The sequence below is a fragment of the Mauremys reevesii genome, linkage group 11 (genome assembly GCF_016161935.1).
Source record: "Mauremys reevesii isolate NIE-2019 linkage group 11, ASM1616193v1, whole genome shotgun sequence".
Taxonomy (NCBI): domain Eukaryota; kingdom Metazoa; phylum Chordata; order Testudines; family Geoemydidae; genus Mauremys; species Mauremys reevesii.
The window spans coordinates 46,503,441-46,525,413 of NC_052633.1; the positions used below are offsets into that span (position 1 = coordinate 46,503,441).

The following is a 21,973-nucleotide window of genomic DNA, read 5'->3' on the forward strand; positions in this document are numbered from 1 at the left end:
TGGTCATCAGAAGCAACAGTTTTCTAAACATTCACCATATAGGGTTACTAGCTGTTTGTATGATTTGGCATCTTAGCTTTTTAAACTCTTTAAGGCAGAGATCAAGGCCTCTTTTGTGTTTTTATTATGCGTAGCACAAGGGTTGAGTAATCCTAATCCAGGTTTCTAGGAGCTCCACACTAGTAATAAAATTAATAGTAATGTTTTAAAAATATTTTTGATACAGCAGATGAAGACTGGATTACCTATAATGGGACTTCAATTTTGTGGATGGCCTACAGGAGTTCTTACTTCAAACCTTCCATTTTCATCTCCCTTACCTAGTGTTGGATCAGGGTTAGGATTGTCAGAAGGAAATGGTAATTCATTTTTGACGCCCAGTGTTCCTACAAGTAAAAGTGAATCACCGGTACCACAAACTGAAAAAACAGCTTCTGCTCCCTCTACAGGAGTTGAAGTAGCCAAGCCAGTAGATTATCCTAGCCCAAAACCCATACCAGAAGGTAAGCATAATGCAGTAATGTGCCAGAACTGTCTAAATGTTGAGTTCCTCTAATGCTGCCACACTATCAGAACATTTGTTTGCATGATTTCTTGAAATAAATCTGATCGTAATAGTGCTTCATGTTTAAAATGCTTGTAAAAGATTTGCAAACTTGTCTTGATTCAGAAATGCAGTTTGGTTGGTGGAGAATTATTGATCCAGAGGACCTAAAAGCTTTGCTTAAAGTACTACATCTCAGGGGAATAAGAGAGAAGGCCTTACAGAAGCAAATACAGAAACACATGGATTACATTACTTTGGCCTGCATCAAGAACAAAGATGGTATGTAACTGATATGAATGTTTGATTGGCATAAGGATAATAAGTAGAGATGAATCTGAGGTACATTTGGATCCAGATTAGAGGTTCTCAAATGCTCGGCTTGTCCAGATCTGAGCTTTTGGTTCAGGCCAATATCTAATAATTAGTTCACTTAACTAAGTATGTTTCTTTTAATGAAAAAAGGATATTGGCTTCAACACAGAACTTGCAGCCAGAGAGGAGGGGGTCTAAAGTGTCTTTAAAACACCTTTGTAGCCTCTTGATACTGGGTAGTTCTTCTTCGAGTAATTGCTCCTGTGCATTCCAGTTAGGTTTGCGTGCCGCGCGTGCATGGCTCTTCGGAACATTTTTACCCTAGCAACTCCGGCGGGCCGGCTGGGCGCCCCCTGGAGTGGCGCCACTGTGGCGCTGAATATATACCCCAGCCAGCCCGTCCGCTCCTCAGTTCCTTCTTACCGCCCGTGACGGCCAGTTGGAACAGTGGAGTGCTCTCTTACCTCCACAGCCCTAGCGTTTCTCCATTTCTTCAGTGTACATAGTTGGTTAACTTAGTTTAGTTGTTAGATTAGTTGAATAAGTTTAGTTAGTTATAGTATAGTAAGGGAATTAGAGGGGTTAGCCCCTCTTCTTCCACAACCGGTGCGGGCTCATGCCCAAGGCACCGGGGTTTAAGCCCTGTGCGGCTTGCCAGCGACACATGCCCGTTGGCGACCCGCACGACTCCTGCCTGCGCTGCCTCGGGGAATCTCACAGCACAGATAAGTGCCCGATCTGCACGGCGTTTAAGCCGCGCACCAGAAAGGAGCGGGACTCTCGCCTCAAGCAGCGCCTTACGGAGGCGGCACTTCAGCCTCCCGCGCCGTCCCCGGCGGCACCGAAATCGTCCTCGGCGCGCAGCGCACCGAGCCGCCCCGGTACCGACGCTGCTAGTTCTTCGCAGACGGCACCGACGTCCCGCCATCGTTCCCTCTCTCCACCGAGGAAGCGGAAGACGGCGCACTCGGCTTCTAAGCCTCCTGCTTCGAGACAGCTTACCCAGCCTTCACCGGCACCTCCGGCACCGGATGTGGTAGTGCACAAGCCGTGCACGGTTCCGTTGACTCCGGCACCTCAAGAGCCGTCGCGTCCGGTGCCTCCCTGCTCCCCGGTGCCAACCGCGGTCAAGCTGCATCTCCCGTCCACGCCCGAGACATTCTCGACGGCGAGAGAGCTCATCGAGCTCACAGAGGCATGGAGCCTCCGGTTTTCATAGGGACAGTCCAATTATTTGGGAGTTTTTTTATATAGGAATATATTACTCCCCACCCCCTGTCCCGTTTTTTCACAGTTGCTATCTGGTCACCCTTGCCTTGGGGACCTGACTGGGTTACACCAGTCTTTTCAGCCTGCCCGGAACCTTCACAGTACTACATTCTGCAGTGCATACTCAATGTGCCAACACCCTAGATATTGCAATTCTTTAAGCATATGTGACAAGATCAATACAAAATTAAGCGTTCACATTGGGTGTATTAAGAATAAGTTCATCTAACGACCATTAAACACTTTTTTAAGTAACAGGTTTGAGTTTGCAAAAATCAGTTACAAAGTTTATTAAAATAAAATAATATAATTTTGACTCCCAAATACAGTTGCAATTATTGAAATAAATGAAAACGAGGAAAACCAGGTAACTCGAGACATTGTGGAAAACTGGTCAGTAGAAGAGCAAGCAATGGAGATGGATCTGGCTATTCTTCACCAGGTGGAAGACCTAGAAAGGAGAGTTGTATCAGCTAGTTTGCAAGTTAAGGTAAAACTGCCTTTCAGTAAAATCCCTCTTCAAAAATGTTATTATTAAAGTAATAAGAATTGAAAACCAATATTTGCAGTTCTTTTGCAGTTGGGGATAACTGCCTTCTCATTAATTTTATAGTCCACAAATGGAACAAATCCAATATAATTTCACTATATTTGTATCAGAGAAGCTGGAATATTTTCTCCCTTTCTCTTCCTATTTCAAACATAGAAGGAAAAGTAGATTATAGTATTATTTTTATTACAGTTAAATCTTTGGATAAAGATCCTCAGAGTGGCAGCCCCCAGAATATTCCCTTATAGCACCCAGAGCCCTATGCCTTTCATTGTTGTGGGAATAATGCCATTTTGGGTGATGACCTGTTTTTAACTGCAAAGATTTGATAGGTATGGGCTTGCCTAGCCATTTAGCTATAGCACTTTGTGCCGCCATTGTATGTCTGTGTGTAGTTTGTTGTTGTTCTTTAAAATAAATAAAAGAGCATTTCAACTTCTTTGTTTTGGTGGAATAATGGAATACACCCATGCATATGAGGAGCTACATACCACATGGATTGTGAGTCTGAAGAAGCTCAGGACTTTCTAGTCACGCTTAGAATCATGGTGTTATGCAAGATGATTGTAGGCCCAGCTCATATGTCTGGCTGCAATCTGGATCTGATGTTTGGGCTGGAGTAGAGTTGAGAGTTGGATGTTATTTCCATGTCATGGGTTGCACATTGTCTCCTGTGGTTTGAGGTCTTGGACCTGGCAGGGTCCTTCCTGTCAGAATCAGAAATCTGTTGTGGTGGTCTGCTATCAGAGACTAATGGAACTTGATGCTTCCAGAGGGCTCTGAGAGAGAATGCTATTGCTGAGAGACCACTCTGCTAATGGTTTGATTATGCTTATATTTTGGGATTCATAATTTTAATTATCTGAGTAGTTTGGGAAAGACAGGGTAAAAAGCTGATTACTAACTACTGACATCAGCTGAAAACAGTACCTGATTTTTTTTTAGGTTAATAAAAAAATACAAAATTCCATTATTCCAGGGGCGGGCAAACTTTTTGGCCTGAGGGCCACACTGGGTTTTGGAAATTGTATGGAGGGCTGATTAGGGGAGTGAGGCGTGGTTACGCGCCCCCGCCCCCCGCTTCTCACCCCCTGAAGGCCCACCCCCAGGACTCGTGTCCCATCCAAGCCCCCCGTTCCCTGATGGCCCCTCGGGACCCCTGCCCCATCCACACACACACCCCTGCTCCCTGTCCCCTGACTGCCCCCGGAACCCTTGCCCCTGACTGCCTCCCGCCGCCCCATCCAACCCACCCCTCCTTCCTAACTGCCCCCCCAGGCCCTTGCCCCATCCTACCACCCCATTTTCCCTGTCCTCTGACTGCCCCCAGAACTCCTGCCCCTGACTGCCCCCTGCCACCTCATCCAAGCCCCCTCCTTCCTGACTTCCCCCCCTCTGCCCCCATTCACCCTCCTGTTTCCTGCCCTCTGACTGCCCCAACCCCATCCACACCCCTTACCACCACCCCAAACGCCCTTGCCCTCTATCCAACCCCCCTGCTCCCTTATCACGCTGCCTGGAGCACTGGTGGCTGGCGGTGCTACAGCCATGCACAGCACAGAGCTCCGGGTCAGGCCGGGCTCTGCAGCAGTGCCTCCCCAGGAGCTCACAGCCCACCGCCCAGAACATTGCGCCAGTGGTGGGGTGAGCTGAGGCTGCGGGGGATGGGGAACAGCAGGGAAGGGGCTGGGGGCTAGCCTCTCGGGCCAGGAGCTATGGGGCCAGGCAGGAGGGTCCCGTGGGCTGGATAGGGTCCCGTGGGCCGTAGTTTGCCCACCTCTGCATTATTCCCACACTTATCCAGTTACAGCATCAAACAATGTGTGTAAACCTTTCTACTAAATATAGGGCTGGATATGTCCCGAGCCTGCATCGGAGAGGGAAGACCTGATATATTATGAACATAAGTCATTTACTAAATTGTATAAGAAGCATGATGGAGAATGTGCTGGAGGAGAAGGCGGCAATACCAGTGCTCTAGAGCGGAAGAGTGACAACCCTCTAGATATAGCTGTAACCAGGCTTGCTGACTTGGAGCGGAACATAGAGCGAAGGTATCTGAAGAGCCCCTTAAGTACCACCATTCAGATCAAACTGGATAATGTGGGCACAGTTACTGTCCCTGCTCCTGCACCATCCATTAGTGGTGATGGTGACGGGTAGGTTATTGAGATTAACTTGAAAAATTATTGTGCTTCTTTGCTAATTGGAGCCTATTTTCTATTGCCTGTTATCTATGTATCTTCTTGTATGTCTGTGATCCATATGGATCATGTTATTCTGCATGGTGCTTTGTAAATATTTTTTGTTATGTATGTTGATAATCCTGCAAAGTTATCTTACATTTAACTGGTTGTGACTGAGCTTTGAGGCACGTAGCCAAAGTCTGTGCACTACATCAAATTTAGTTGCTTAAACCTTATACTTATTGGCTGTGTACGTTTTGTCATTGCTTGGCTTTCAATGTGATAATGATTGTTCCACGTTCAGAAATCAGCAAACATGGATGTGACCTACTTAATTTCTCTGTATTTCAATGCAGAATTGAAGAGGATATTGCTCCAGGGCTAAGGGTATGGCGAAGGGCATTGTCAGAAGCTCGCAGTGCTGCACAGGTAGCGCTGTGCATTCAGCAGTTACAGAAATCAATAGCGTGGGAAAAATCTATTATGAAAGTTGTAAGTGTTTTTCATTTAAGAAATACTCTAACTAAACTTTCCTGTATCCTATTTCCCCACTCTAAGATACTGTGATTAATAATGTATGTCTTACCACTTCTAAAACCTACTACAGTTAAACTATCAGAGGGGTAGCCATGTTAGTCTGGATCTGTAAAAGCAGCAAAGAGTCTTGTGGCACCTTATAGACTAACAGACATTTTGGAGCATGAGCTTTCATGGGTGAATACCCACTTGCATGCATCCGACGAAGTGGGTATTCACCCATGAAAGCTCATGCTCCAAAACATCTGTTAGTCTATAAGGTGCCACAAGACTCTTTGCTGCTTTTACAGTTAAACTGTACATAGTGCTCTTATGAGCATAAATTGTACAGATTTCACTTCTGCCGAGTTCAGCATTGTGAAACTTCCTATAATAGAAAGCTCTTCCACTGGTTGCTTTATTTTTAAGGTGTCAATTACTCTTTGAAATTAACATGTAGGTATAAAATAGGCATTTCCATGCCTCTTTGATGGAGAACACCATATTACTGAAAATTATTCATCCATGATGTTAGTTTCATGAAGACTGATTGATTGTCACATACTGCAATTAAAGGCTTGATTTTTCAGAAAGTTGAGATGCTCCAGAATGTGTGTAGCTTCTTTGCATGCCGACTTATCATGACTGAACATGCAAACTGGGCAAATATATAAGCAAGTGGGTTGTAGTGTCCATCTCCTCATACACATGCCCATTTAACAAGTAGAGCTGTGTTAATTGCACATACAAAAAAGGCATGCAAATGCATGTGTAAAAATTTGCATGAAGCTTTGAACCTCAAATTTCTGAAAATTAAGTTTTAAGACTGCTAAAACATTCATCAAAGAGAGAACTTTTACAGTTAAGTATTTAATGTTGAAATATTAACTTGTAAACATCTTCATTCAGTTATTGAACTAGCTCAAAATTGCTTCATGAGCAATATTGTGCTCCAGTATTGTCAGTGTAATATGGTGGGCACTGTCGAAAGCATTTTTTTTAGTTATTAGCCCCTCCCCTCATTTTTGAACCAGCAAGAATAGAAGTAATATCCCACTTCCGTCCATTAGGTATGCTTTGTATTTCTAGATAGATAATTGAAGGACAATTTACAGATACAAACTATGATTATAAGGTTTTATGCTCCTATCAAAGAATTATAGATACTACTAGAGTAGCCAAAAGACCACGGAAATGGCTTAAAGTGTAATTTGGGACTTTGAGAGTGAAGTATAGTTTAATTCACAGTTTTTTTCTGAATTAGGTTTATGCATTGAACTACACAGGGAATTTGGGTATTTAGTAGAAGGGCTCAGTCCTGAAAGGTATTATTACTTTTACCAAAATAATAATAATAATAATTTTAATTGCATAAGGACAATTTTTAAAATTCAGAATTTCCTCTTCCTTTTTTAAATTGCACTTTTTTCATGTTTTCCACTCATATTTTTATAGTTACAGACTTTGGACTAGAGAAAACAAGGCAAATGAATAGTCTAAAACAGTCGTCATCTTAAAGTCTTTCCCCTGTATTCACCAAAACAGTATCTGTTAATGAATTTGGAAGTGGCAACTAGCCACTGAAGTTAGTAGGAGTTCCATTTCCTATGCTGCTGGCTACTCATTTCTTCTCCCGTTTCTCCACAAATAGATGTCTGATCAAAAATATGTTTGTGCTCTAATATGATTGCATGTAAAACTCACTTGTGTAGTTCAGTTGTGGACTGTCAGCTTACATAAATTTAAATGATATATAGTTTTCTAAAAATGTAAATTGTAAATAAGTATTAATGTATCAAATTAATTTAAAATATACATTAATGTAAAAATATAAAATGAAATATATAATATATGTTATGGAAGATACTACATAATGAAGTTTTTCCTACTTTAAAAGTATGATGACTTCAGAGAGGTCAACATGGCTATATCAGGCACTCGAACAGTTGGCTTTGTCTCCAGTTGATCCATTGCCTTTTTCTTCTTAAATATTTATAAAATAGTTATTAACACATCTGGCTCTGATCCTGAAGTCACAGAATTTTCTCTAAGCAATGTCTGCATAGTCTATCCAAAAGTTATCAAACTGTAACTTGTTTAATTTAAAATGGATTGTATTTAATAATAATTTAGAAAATATTTTTAAAAATACATAGGCTTATTATAACAGCTCTCCATTTGCAGTATTTTGAAAGTAACAATAATGTATTTTAACTCTCTATTAAGCAGCTCCTTTTCAATGCCTAGATTTTTCATTTGCAATGGATTTTGACTGACATGTGCCATGACTTCCAGGACTTAATTTAATACATTTCCAGCAAAGCTACACAAATTGTCTGTTTGCCTGTACAACAGGTCTGTGAAGAATATTAATACCCCATGACACTGAGGTCACAGGTCTAAATAAAAATTACATTTGAATAATATACAGTAGTCACACTTAAGAACCTGCCAGTTTTGTTTTAGCTAAATACTTACTTCATTATTTGCATTATTTCCCAAGTATTCCCTATAGCAGTGTTAGCCAAACTTACTGACCTTCCGAGCAACATACAACAATCTTCAGAAATTCAAGAGCCCAGGCATGCCTGCTGGGGCTCAGGGCTTCTGCCCCATGGGAGGCACCGGCCAGGGCTTGGGGCTTCCGTCCCACCCCTCTGAAGCCCCAAACCCCAGCAGGTGTGCTCCACAGGGCTGAAGCCCTGAGACCCATCTCCCCGCTGGGTAGAAGCTCCTATTTCAACACCTTGCTGCAAGGCAGATGTCCTGAACTCCCCCAACCCCAAGTCTGGGTGGTGGAGAATGGCGGAGGAGTGGGGGGGGCTCCGGAAGCCACACTTCAACTGTAAAAGAGCCGCATGTTGCTCCCGAGTCACAGTTTGGCCACCCCTGCTGTATAGCAAATACTGAGGTATTGTATCTATCTGGCCAATACAAAATAAGCAAGTTCTTCAGGTTGACCACTCTACAGTATGACCTTCAATTTTATAGCAGTCTAGAAAGAGTTCAAATACGACTGTCCATGAAATCAGAATCCCTTAATTGCAGGTTACTTTGTATTGGTGTGGACATGTCTTGTTGGGTCCAGTTGAGAAAGCGAGGAGTCATTTACATGGTCTGATCTGTACAAGGACCATGGACTATTGTCCCTCCCGTCACCTTGGCGGGGCACTGCACTCACTTTAAAGACCCACTCCACATCAGGAGACTCAGAGAAGAAATGTACCTGCCACAGAAAATAAAAATACTAAATTTTCTATTTTTAAAATGTAAGTCAAATGTCTAGTTGTGTTTAATTTTTCCATTTATTCACACCATGTGCAGCTGAAGGCACAAAGCTACATGCATCTTAGACTTGTACTAACCAACCACTAAAACATGCCATTATTCTATCTTAATGCCGTACCTTTAGTGTAAATTCTGTATCCAGTTGTTGCTTGTGTGCCTTTTTGAAACTTACTAAGACTTTAACAAAACAAAACAAAAAGTTGTAATGAGAAACAACTGCAGAGATGTAAAGGCATAATTATTTCCTGGAGTCTGTGGGAAAATTAATAATGAATTGGAATTATTTTAGTGCTAGTATTAAGTTAAAATAGGAGCTCATCCAAAGCCTGTTACATTTTTCCCATTGATTTCCATGGGATTTGAATCAGGCCCTTTCTGATTATTTTCCTAAAATATTGTACTAATTTTAAAATGTAATTACTTGATACAGTTCTATAAACCATATAACATACTAGATCTTGCAATTAACATATGCAAAAGAAACATTTCCCCCACAAACTGTTTTGCCCCACAAACCTTAGGGATGCGGTGTCTCATTCTTTTCTTTCTCATTCCATCAAATAATTGTCATATTATTGACCTACTTTTAAATTTATTCATGTCTTAAATAAAGCTCTACTTACATACTCCTAGCCATATGCCCAGTGTAAGGCCAACCTAAAGTCAGAAAAGGGTATCATACAGCATTTGCAGAGGAAAATATGATTTTCATTATGATTTTGCATCACTCTTCCTTTTTGCATAATAGTAATAATGTTCATGATGGCATTTTATTTAATAATTTTGGTCATGTCTTTTGTTACATGTGAACTTGTTTTTATACAAAATTAAAATTGATTAAATTTCCTACATAATGAAAAACCAACAATTATTAACCAATGCCTAGTCAGTGCCCATCAGTGCTGTGCCCTATCTGCAGACAGTGAATGCCCTACCAGCTATTGAACCAGATGAAAAACCCAAAGTGAGACTAAATAGATGTGTCTTGCTGCATTTTAAAGGCTGCCAATCTTGTCATTGGCAGATTATAAGAGAACAGAGGGATCTAAGAATGCCCTGCTTTCTAGCCCTAGGATTTCAACCCTGGGGACAGACAAGAGCATTCTAATTGATTGTGACTTCTGCCATAGGGCATAAGTGGAGAGAGAGTCCCTGAGATAGCATATGTGCTATCAGTGGTTTTTGTGGTTATCCAATAGCTCTGCTTCACTTCAGCATTTAAGCAAATGTAAAAGGTATTCATTGCTTTGTATGCTTTGACATCAGTGTTAAATGTAGATGTGTTTTTCAAGTGTATAAGCATTTCTCCTTTGGCTTAATTCCTCACACTGTACACGAGCCATGCAGATATCCCAGTGCTGCAACCACAACCTGTTACATAGTTGTCCATATACATGAGAGAGAGAATTATAGAAATACATAGATGTATACACATGTATAGCTGTGGCTACTGTACGTATGCAAGATAATATGGAAAATATCTTTCAGTGCTGAATATATGTTATATATTACTACATTTCAGGAACATTTTTTAAGGGAGGCTTGTTGAATTAAAGCGATATTTCATGTATTGTAGTACTGCCAAATATGTCGAAAGGGAGATAACGAGGAACTTCTGCTTCTTTGTGATGGCTGTGACAAAGGCTGTCATACATACTGCCATAGACCCAAGATCACTACTATACCAGAGGGTGACTGGTTTTGTCCTGCCTGCATAGCAAAGGTAATATTAATCTTAAAGATGAATTGAAATGTTTTTGACCCTCCAGTACCTGAGTTCAGAGTTCTGTGCTTCTCCAGCAATTGCTGACAACTTGACAAACATCTAAAGTAGAGCAGCAATCTGCATGCCTTATACTGGCTTGGGTAACTGTTAAGGATGTCATCAAGTGTTGCAAGAGAAGAATAGAGTCTTAATACAGGTGTTGGCAAAGGATATGACTTTCAGCTACTTTGTTTTTAATTGTACTTCTCAGTAATTTTGCATTTAAACATAGGCTGCTACAAATTTGATATCCTAAATATAGAAAATAGAGATATTTTCTCTATTTTAAAATGTTTTTCATTCACCTTTAAAACAAAGTTGATATAACTGTTGACAGACAAATGTTTCATACATATATGCAGTATGAAAATAAATGTAGTAGTTTTATGTTGTTAGTGTGTCACTTCCATCATTCTCATACAGTGTTAATCAAAGATTATACTTCTCTCAGACAAATCTTTTACCTGCTGTTGTTACAAGTAACACCTAAGGTTGCTATAATGTTTCTCTGTATGTGTATTTCATAACACTTTGTTAACAATCAGTTTGGCTCTTTCTCTCACTATATTCAGTCAGTTTGCGTTTTAGTTTCCATGGGTGTTTCACACAGCAGTAAGGGAGAGAAACCCTATCTTTTTGAAAAAAGGAAAATGGAAACATAAAACCACAAAAATTGGCAATAAAGGGAAAGGGGGGGGGTGGAATTTCAGGACAATTGTAGTACTTGAAGATACTTTTAACTCATTTTTTAAAACTGAGTTTATTTTAATGTAATAGTTTCATAGTGAATAAGACCAGAAGGGACCATTAGATCAGCTAGTTTGACCTCCTGTATATCACAGCCTTTTAAATTTCACTCTTCCCCCAGAATTCAGCCCAGAAACTTGTTTGACTAAAGCATATCTTCCAGAAAGGCATGCAGTCTTGAATTGAAGAGGTGAATTGATGGAGAATCCTCCAATTCTTCTTCGAATGATTGCTCATGTGTATTCCACAATAGGTGTGCGTGCTCGCCACGTGCACCGATGCCGGAAGTTTTTCCCCTAGCAGTACCTGTGGGGGGGAGCACCCCCCTGTGACTCCTGGAGTGGCACCTGCCTGGTGCGGTATAAGGGGAGCTGCACGCTCCCCCCACCTTCAGTTCCTTCTGGCCGCCAGTGAAGGTGCGTCGGAGCTGCTCAGCTCCAGCTTTGCTGCAGCTTGTCCCGAGAACTGTTTGTTCATTAATTAGTACCTGTAGTCAGTTAGCTGTTTAGTTAGTTAGTGAGCCCAGGCTGGGGCATGCCCCGCACCCCGGGATTTAAGTCGTGCGGGTCTTGTAGGCATTCTGTGCCAAGGAGTGACCCGCACGTGAACTGTCTGCACTGCTTGGGAGAAACCCATACCAGCGAAAGGTGCAAGATCTGCAAGTCGTTCAAGCCCCGGACCAAAAAGGAAAGCGACATTAGGCTCCAGGACATCCCGATGGAGTCAGCACTGGCCCCAACTCTGGCACGCTGCTCCGAACTGGTACCCGGCACCGCAGCATTGGTATGCGGAGACCCTCCGGCACCATCGACCAGTTGGCACTGCTCCCCTTCCATGGGGCACACCAAGAGGACTGGAAAGACTCCCTCTTCGCAATGGCACCGAGGGAAGTCTGGGACAGAGGCTAGGCCCATGTCAGGTAGCCCTCGATCCCTACCGGGCCATAGGCCTCCGACTCACATTGAGTGGAGTAGCCCGGCCCCTTCGGAGCAGACCTCTCCGGATGTCTGGATGCCATCTACGCCCAAAGCCCTCCAGGCAGCCAGGAACATCATGTCCATGCCGGTGCCCAGAGCTCCGCCGATGTCGGCCCCATGCTCTAGGGGCAAGCCGCTGCTGGGATCACCGCAGTCGCTGTCGGCCCAGTACTCGTCTTGGGAATGTTCCCAGCACTGCTCACCACCGAGCGACTGTTCAGGGCTCAGTCCATGTGGATCGTCCTCGGCGCTGGCCAGACTGTCTGGATGGGTGCCGTCCGACCGGGACTCCCAGCACCGCTTGTCTTCATGGAGCGAATATCAACAGGACCGTGGTGGACTTTGCCAACGGACCTCATCTCGGACTCCCACGCCAAGTCTCTGCCAAGGCACTGTAGCCCCGAGCATAGATTGCCGTCGTCTCGCCGTCGTGGGTTTACCCGTCGACGCTGTTCGTGGAGCAGCTACTCCTGTTGGTGCCGTTCTTCCGCCTCGAGATCGCGGTCCCGTGGCCAACGCGAATCCAGGCACTGCCGCTACTCCTGGTCCAGAGGCAGCAGAGGGTCGTACGCCAGCCTGGCCTCTGCTCACAGCTGTCTGTCTACAGGCCAGGCTAGCGAGCCCGAACAGCCGGCCCTGCCGGTGCCTGAGCAAGTGCAGTGGCACCGAGCGTCGTGGCTGGGCCAGTGGTACCGGTGGGCACTGTGGCCTCCAGCGCAGCCCCTGGTGGGGACTCGCTCCGTGGCTGGGGACTTGAAAGTACCGTCGGCCTCCATCCCTAGACCGCCAAGAAAGGAGTTGGTGGGACCCGTGTCCTCAGCACTGTGCCTGGAGTCTGACCAGGGGGTGGATCCTCCGGTGCTGGATGACACCCAAAGCACCCTACTGGCCTCCTCGCCCTGTCCAGAGAAGCTGATTGTGGCCCCGCCCCCTCCGTCCCACAGGAGGACTACCAGGCCCACCAAGACGTCTTAAAAAGGGTGGCAGTGAGCCTCCACTTCCAGGCAGAGGAGATGGAGGAGCCCTCGGGCTCCTTGTTAAATGTGCTTCCCCCTTGGCACCGGGCAGGGTGGCCTGGCCGCTCCATGAAGGGGTGGCAAGAATTTCAAATGCCCTGTGGCAAACACCGGCCTCGTTGGCTCGCATCTCTAAGAAGGCGGAACGCAAGTACTTTGTACCCACTAAGGGGCATGAGTATTTGTATACCCACCCGGCGCCCAACTCCTTGGTGTTGAGTCAGTCAACCACAGGGAGCGGCAGGGTGAGCCAGCCCCGACCCCTAAGAACAAAGACTCTTGGAGGCTGGATGCTTTCGGGAGAAAAGTTTATTCGTCGACAAGCTTCCAGCTAAGAGTAGCAAACCATCAGGCTCTCTTGGGTCGCTACGAGTTTAATCTCTGGGGATCCCTCCCCAAGTTCAAGGACTCCCTCCAGGAGCACAATAAAAAGGAATTTAAGGCACTCGTGGAGGAAGGGACAGTGGCTGCTTAGGGTGTCCTTGCAGGCCACTTTGGATGCAGCGGACATGGCCGCACAGTCCATGGCCTCGGCTGTGTCCATGAGACGGGCATCATGGCTCCTGCTCTCTGGGCTATCCAGCAAAGTGCAGTCGTCAATGCAGGATCTCCCTTTCGATGGGAAGGCTCTGTCTGCTGAGGAAACAGACACAAGGCTGCACGGCATGAAAAGACTCCTGCATGATTCTCCAGACTGTGGGCCTCTATGTCCCTGCTCCAGCAAAACCCAAGTTCAAGCCGCAGCAGGCTCCCACCCAGGCTGCCCTCCTGAAGTACGAGGCCGTCCATAAGAAGCAGTGGAACTATAGAAAACGCCCGCAAAGGCAGTCTGAGCCTGCCCACCACCTGGGTCCTCTAAGGGCAAGCAGGCGGGTAAAAGGCGTTTTTGCCAGGATGCTCGGGGGTACTCCGCCAGTTCTCAGTAGGGATCCACACCCTTTTTTCCAATCGATTGTGTACGTTCCTCACGGAATGGTTGCGGTGGACCTTGGACTGGTGGGTCCTCAACACCATCTCCCGAGGGTACACCCTTCAGTTTACCTCCTCCCTGCCCACCCATCCCCGTCCCTCTTGTGGGACCCATCACACGAGGCTCTGCTCGAGCAGGAGGTCGGGCGGCTCCTGAAACTAGGAGTGATAGAGGCGGTGCCCAAGGAGTTCCTGGGCAAGGGGTATTACTCCCGTTATTTCCTTATCCTAAAGGCCAAAGGGGGGCTCAGGCCCATTCTGGTCCTCTGAGGTCTGAACCAGTACATGGTGAAACTCGAGTTCCGCATGGTTTCCCTGGCCTCCATCATCCTCTCCCTGGATCCCGGGGACTGGTACGCTGCCCTCGATCTCCAGGACGCGTACTTCCACATCCACATATTCGAAGGGCACAGGCGCTTCCTCCGTTTTGTGGTGGGACAGAATCACTACCAATTCACGGTCCTCCCGTTTGGTCTGTCCACTGCCCCCAGGGTCTTTACAAAGTGCATGTCTGTGGTAGTGGCCTACCTTAGGCGCCAGCGTGTCCAGATATTCCCGTATCTGGACGACTGCCTGGTCAAGGGCACCTCCTGATTGCAGGTGAGGGATCATGTGTCACTTGTCTTGTCCACATGCACTGTCCTGGGCCTGTTGGTAAACAACACCAAGTCCAAGTTAGTCCCGGTCCAACGCATAGAGTTTATCTGGACGCAATGTCGGCCAGGGCCTCTCCCCCAAAACAGGTTCGAGACACTGAAAGGGCTCATTGATTCGGTCACAAGGTTCCGGTGACGACAGCCAGGGCTTGCCTGCAGCTGCTAGGTCACATGTCAGGGTGCACGTAAGTGGTCTGCCACACAAGACTCAGGATGAGACCCCCCTCCAGCTCTGGCTGGTCTCGAAGTTCTCCCAGGCCATGGACAGAATGGACAAGGTCCTCACCGTGCCGAACTTGGTAATGACCTCCCTGCGGTGGTGGTCCTCCCCAAGCAACATGCTCCAAGGGGGCCCGTTCAGGGACAGGGCCCCATCGTTGGAGCTGGTGTCCGATGCATCAGACCTGGGCTAGGGGACCCATGTGGGGAATTTTCAGACCCAAGGCCTGTGGTCTCTGCAAGACCTGACTCTTCATATAAACGTCAAGGAACTCAGGGTGGTGCGACGGGCGTGTATGGCCTTCCACTCGCACCTGAAGGGCAAGGTAGTCAGAGTCCTCACGGACAACATGGCCTCAATGTTCTATATCAACAGGCAAGGTGGGGCCTGATCCTCTGCCCTCTGCCACGAAGCCCTCAGTCTGTGGGACTTCTGTATAGCCCACGACATCCAGCTAAAAGCCTTTCACCTGCCGGGTGCCCAGAACGTGAGGGCGGATCGCTCGAGCAGAGACTTTTCCTCTCAGCATGAGTGGTCTCTACACCCAGAAGTGGCCCACCAGCTCTTCTGAAGGTGGGGAATTCCCCAGGTGGACCTATTCGCAACCCAGCAGAACCAACGATGCCCCCGGCTCTTCTCTGGGGGGCCCTAAGGAAGCGTGCTATCGCCGATGCCTTTATCCTATCCTGGTCAGGCCAGCTTCTCTACGCCTTCCCCCGTTCCCTCTGATCGACAGGGTCCTGGAGAAAATAAAAGATAAACAAAGCCAGGGTCGTCCTCATTGCCCTGGCGTAGCCCACTCAGCACTGGTACAGGACCCTCTTGGGCCTGGTGGTGGCTCCGCCATGGCTGTTGCCGCTCCACCTGGACCTGCTCTCTCAGGACCAGGGCCACCTCCTCCACCCCAGTCTGGCAGCTCTTCACCTCATGGCGTGGCTGCTCAGTGGCTAGGTGGCGAGGAAAGGATATGCTCAGAACAGGTTCAGCATGTCCTTCTCGAAAGTAGACGGCACTCCATTCGCTGCTCCTACATGGCGAAGTGGTCTCGGTTTTCTAGGTGGGTGGCGGACCAAGGGATGTCCCCAATGGCCACCCCAATCCAGCTTATCCTTGATTACCTCCTCTACCTGAGGGCCCAGGGCCTGGCACCCTCGTCAGTCAGGGTGCACCTGGCGGCCATATTGGCCTTCCATCCCCCGGTGCAAGGACACACTGTGTTCTCCCATGCTATGTCTGGCCGGTTCCTTAAGGGTTTGGACCGGCTTTACCCATATTCTAAGCCCCTGGTCCCACAATGGAACCTGAATCTGGTGCTGGCTCGTGTTAAGGGGCCCCCGTTTGAACCGTTGGCCACACGTTCCTGGTCTCACCTCTCATGCAAGGTGGCCTTCCTAGTTGCTATCACGTTGGCCAGGCAGGTCTCGGAGCTCAGGGACCTGACCTCTGAGCCGCCATGTATGGTCTTTCATAAGGACAAGGTCCAGCTCTGCCCACGCCCTGCGTTCCTCCCGAAGTTGGTCTCCACCTACTACATGGGTCAGGACATTTTTCTACCAGTCCTCTGCCTCAAGCCTCATGTGACTAGTGAGGAGTGCCGCCTCCACATGCTTGATGTAAGGCGGGATCTGGCTTTCTACCTTGAGTGGACCAAGCCATTCAGAAAGTCCTCGCAACTGTTCATCGCCTTGGCTGTGCACGCGAGAGGCCAGACAATTTCCACCCAGTGGTTTTCCAATTGGATCACTTCATGCATCTGCTCCTGTTATGAGCTGGCAGGTGTCCCCCCACCGCCCATTGTGAGGGCACACTCGACTCGGGTGCAGGCCTCGTCGGTTGCCTTCGTGGCCCATGTCCCTATACAGGACATTTATAGTGCCGCCATGTGGTCTTCAGTTCACACGTTCACCTCGCACTATGTGATAGTCTCCCAAACCAGGGATGACGCCGGGTTCAGCAGAGCGGTACTCCGTCCAGAGAACTTGTGAACTCCTACCCACCTTCAGAAGGTATAGCTTGGAATCACCTATTGAGGAATACACATGAGTAATCACTCGAAGAAGAAAAGACAGTTACCTTTTCATAACTGATGTTCTTCGAGATGTGTTACTCATGTCTATTCCACATCCCACCCTCCTTCCCCTCTGCCGGAGTTGTCTGGCAAGAAGGAACTGAGGGTGAGGGGAGCGCGCAGGTCCCCTTATACCGTGCCAGGCAGGCACCACTCTAGGGATCATGGGGGGCACTTCCTCCCCCACTCCTCCCCTCCATGGGTACAGCTAGGGGAAAAACTTCTGGCACTGGTGCATGTGACGAGCACGCAAACCTATTGTAGAATAGACATGAGCAACACATCTTGAAGAACACCAGTTACGAAAAGGTAACTGTCTTTTCCTTTTAATAGTGTCCCTTAAATTGTGCTTTGCTATAGACAGCATTATGCTGTATAAAGCATCCTGTATCTTTTATCATGGGTTTCCTTCCTCCTTCCCAAATTACTGAATCATTTGGGGATAAAGGAAGCCAGAAACTAAAGGTGAAACTCAGAGAAAACTCTCAGATTTGCTGCATTTGGGTCTAGAATTCTGTAAACCCACCAAATTTATCATGATGTCTACCTTAAACTGTAAATCAATCCAGGCAGTTTAGGTTAAAGCTCAACACAGATTTGCGGAAAACTTCATAAACAAACTTCATGTAACAAAAACCGAAACTGAGCAATTTTCCACTAATTGCATGTTTTGTTATAAAACATCTGCTTTCTTATGAATATTCAGCCAACAAGTTTTATAAAGATGCATGCCTACAATTCATTTACAAACTTAACGTCACCATTTGTAATGGTAATACCACATTTATTTTGTATTGTAAGTATAGGGAAACACTTTTATCTAGGATACTTGTGTGTGGCAACTAATGGCAAATGTTGACATTGACTTGCTACCTCTGTAGATTAATTCCAGATAAAATAAGTGTTTAAGGGGTATCAGTTTGACCAAGTTCAGATAGGGCTTACTCAGGCAAAACTGCCATTAACTTTACTCAAGGCCTGAGCCTGTGAGGTGGCAAGTGACAAAGAAGGTGACAAAGAAGCTCCCATTAATTTAATTGCAAGTTGAGGGTAAACAGCACTTCACATATTCAGGCCTTGAGTGAGGACATTTGGTCCATTCCCATGACTCTTCAATTGACTTGTCATCTGAAGGACCCTCCAGTGGGGTCACCATTAAGTCAGCATTTTGCAACAATTGCCACACAAAGGTATGCGTGAATGATAATAGAGTACTTCCCTATATTTAAAACAAGAAAAAATAGAAACCACTGTGTGGTAATAGTATAGAAAATTCATAGTCATTTATAAACCTTTGCAGTATTCTGTTTTTAAAGCTAAGGAATTCTGCCCCCAGTTTTTTCTCCTCGTATAATTCATTCATATTCTCTGCATCTTACACAAATGGTGCAAAAATTTCAGCCCTTCCAGCTTCATCAGGACCAAAATGCTTACGCAATGTGTTAAACATTTATGCCATAGATAGGGAAATGATATAACTATTTACAGTAAGCAATGAATTCTGCATAATCATACTTTGAAAAAATGTGTAACACATAGTTCTTTAGATAACTAAATAGAGAACCCAGATATCTAAAAAGGCCTCCAGCATCATTATTGCTTGTATCCTGGTAATAAATACAACACAGTCAGATGTGAACACTAGAGCACAAGTGGATTGAAAAAATAAAATAGCATTTTACAAAACCTAACACAAATGTTAGAAAATTGTGTTTTAGAGTGTCAGTGAAATTGGTTTTGGGTGTATTTAAACATTTTCTTAGTATTTGCCCCCAGAATATAGCAGCATTTTGCTAGTGCTTGAGAATCAAGAAGTAAAATTTTCTAAATGAAGATGAATGAAGTATAAATAAATCAATAAATAAGTCAATAAACAAATATTATGAAATTAAATGTGATTTTTAAAATTGTGTAAATTATCTAAAATGTGTGTAACACAACCATTTTTAATACATAGTTTTTATTTTGACGGGGTGCCTTTTTTTATTCATTTATATTATGTTAATTTTATAACATATTGGCTGGAGAATAGTTGGTTGGATGAGTTTAGGAAAACTTCAATGTACTCTATTCAGTAGCTTTAGGTGGTTGACTTCTAGATTTAGGAAATCCCTGTTAAGATTAGAATGTGAATTCAGATGTAATGGGGTTTTTTTGGTGCTGTCAATACCCAAACCCTGTTTACAGACTCATCAGGAAATATCTGTATAATGTTTAGTTGAGATTTTTCACTTAGAGACATCCTTGGATCCTCTCTCCTCCTTTTATCAAGTAAGGGACATTTTGGAGTTCATTATCGTCCCATAGGCAGCTAAATGGAACTTCATGAATGCAACCTATAAATCTGTTGATGTTCCCCTTTCAGCATAGGCTTGCTGGACAGTTTTCTCAACCTGCTATGGCTCCTTTTTAGGCTTTTGCATATCTGTCCTCCCCTATTCAGATGTGGGCTGGTTTTTACATCCTGTTTATCATCCCTTTCACTTTGCATGATGACCATATGGTCCTCTGAATGAATCCCTTTGTCTAGTTGTGGAATTTCACTGTAATTAATCTACTAAATTGTTAGTCTGTTTTCTAGACCTCCTGCATCCTGATATTAAGACTAGGGCTTTCAGAATCTTTAATCAAGAAAGGAGCTATTAGAATTAGACGGTAAAGATGGAAAAGACCTATTCAATCATTCAGTCCTTTCCCTTCTAGTTCCTTTCTATATTTAGATATTTTTATAGTATCTGTTAATGCAAAATCTAGTGTTTTGTCCAGTCTAGTTTTAAAAGTCCAGTGGTAGGGCTGCCACCTCTTTTAGCACATTTTTCCAAAGCCTCATATATCTTGCTGTCAGGAAGCTTTCACTGCTTTTTAGCCTACCATGTTCACTTTCTTGGGGGGGGTGTGTGTGTGTGTGTGTGTTTTCCTTCCCTCCATATTATTTATACCATTCATGTATTTGTAGACTTCTTTCGTGTTCTCCCTTAGTTGTCTTAGCCACACTATACATATTTAACTCTTCTAATCTTTCTGCATAAAGCAATGAATTCCTTGTTTACTGACCTTTAAATAAAAATCTTAATCTTCTACAATCATCACTGTCTTACCAGTAGTACTGGTCAGAAACAAATGCAGTATTCCAGGTGTGGTTGTACCAAAGCCATTTAGAGGAAGACCATTACTTCACCAGCCTTTTAATCTTTTTGAATATGTAGTCTGAAATTATATTTTTTTACCAGCAATATTACACCGTAAATATGTTTATAATTTGTTGCCCATTATTACCCTTATGTCTTTTTCAGCATTATTGCTCTCTAGGTTTCTTATTTCCACAGGATATATGTATCTAGATTATTGTAATCCAAATGTATCCAGATTTTTCATTTTCTCAAATTGAATCTCATGGATTTTTTTTCAGCCCATGTTTCTAATCTCTGTCTCCTTTTATATTTTTATTCTGTTCATACTGGGATTTTCAGCTCCTCACAATTTAGTTTTAGCTGTAAAATTTTGTGTGTGTGCTGGTTAATCCCTCTTCAGTATCAAAAGTGAAGTTCTTAAAACAGGATCCATCCTAATATACTTCCCTACCTTGCCATCTTGATATGTTGCCGTTTACAACCGTCATGACAACTCACAGTGGTTCTACCTTTCCCCCAGGACTATAACTGCTTTCTCAATTCTATCGATCGATCTAGAATTAATGTTATGAGGTTGAGAGGACTGGGAGAGGGGGACTGTCCAGAAATTTCTAGAGCTTTAAAGAATTCCAGTGGACTTTTGAATTAAGACTATAGCCAAGATTTTTCCTAAGAGACTACTGATTTTTGTTTGCCTCAACTTTAAGATGCCATAAAGTGGCCTGGTTATTAGAGCACGGTTCAATATCTTCTGGAAATCAGGTGCCTTTTATAGTGTTCTAAATTGAGGACCCAGAATTCCTAATCACTTCTGAAAATATTGGCTTATGAATCTGTACAGTCTATGACCTTTAGAGATCAAGAAGAATTAAGTGATCTACCTGTTCTTTGTATGTCATGTTAAATGCAGCGATTGTGTTTTGATACTGTTTAGTGTGTCAGACCTTCATGGGTTTTCTGTTTACAAATAATACATACTTCTGTGTAATCTGGTTATGTTTTGTTACATACTTGGATTCTCTCTATTGTAGGCAAGTGGTCAAACCCTAAAAATAAAAAAACTTCAGATCAAGGGGAAAAAAAGTAATGAACAAAAGAGAGGCAGGAAATTGTCTTTAACAGGAGATACGGAGGATGAAGACTCTGCAACTACAAGCAGCTCTTTAAAAAGAGGAAAAACAGACCCCAAAAAAAGAAAAATCGATGAAAATATTTCTAACCAATTGAAACAAGAAAGCTTCACTCCTACAAAGAAACCTAAAAGAGATGAATCCAAGGACCTGGCTATATGCAGGTACTGTCTGCCTGTCTTTTGTGAGAGCGATACATTTGTTTGAAGCCAGATAGTGCCTGCTGCTCTGTTAGTGTGCTTGTAGTAGAGAGAGCGCAGAGCCATGTGGTGCCCCACACAGGTGGCAGCAATAATTTGACTGCAGCCATTGGGGGACTGCAAGTGTGTGTAATAGGAGTACCCAGCTAAAGCTACCTGTTGCAACACTTCTTCTCCTGAGAGCATAGCAAGGTGGGGTGTGGCTATGAAATCCTACCCCCTTTTCTCCTGTGTGCTAAAAAGAGCTGGCAGGTGGAGACTGAGGAGAGAAGTGTTGTCTACAACTTTCTAAAGGTGTAGGAAATCCAGATGCCCAGCACATGTCAAAGAAGCATTCTGCCCCACAAAGGGCCCCGCCATTCCTGTGGTGCACCTTTTTCCCTTGCTGGTTGGCTCTCACTGGCAAGTGGCATAATTAAGCCTTTA

General features: G+C 44.7%; 1 protein-coding gene across 34 annotated transcripts in view; it reads left to right on the top strand.

The window, feature by feature from the left end:
- Positions 1-21,973, top strand: part of BAZ2B (bromodomain adjacent to zinc finger domain 2B) — a 343,490-nt gene that overhangs the window by 311,586 nt on the left and 9,931 nt on the right. For 26 of the 34 annotated variants that reach the window (XM_039493566.1, XM_039493561.1, XM_039493551.1 and 23 more), the window contains 7 exons: positions 227-503; positions 671-826; positions 2,458-2,618; positions 4,527-4,837; positions 5,221-5,356; positions 10,245-10,391; positions 21,249-21,511. In XM_039493566.1, the coding sequence (XP_039349500.1) occupies positions 227-503; positions 671-826; positions 2,458-2,618; positions 4,527-4,837; positions 5,221-5,356; positions 10,245-10,391; positions 21,249-21,511 (1,451 nt within the window). The remainder of the gene's footprint in view (positions 1-226; positions 504-670; positions 827-2,457; positions 2,619-4,526; positions 4,838-5,220; positions 5,357-10,244; positions 10,392-21,248; positions 21,512-21,973) is intronic. The other 8 variants (XM_039493581.1, XM_039493583.1, XM_039493584.1 and 5 more) reach the window with 3 other exon arrangements.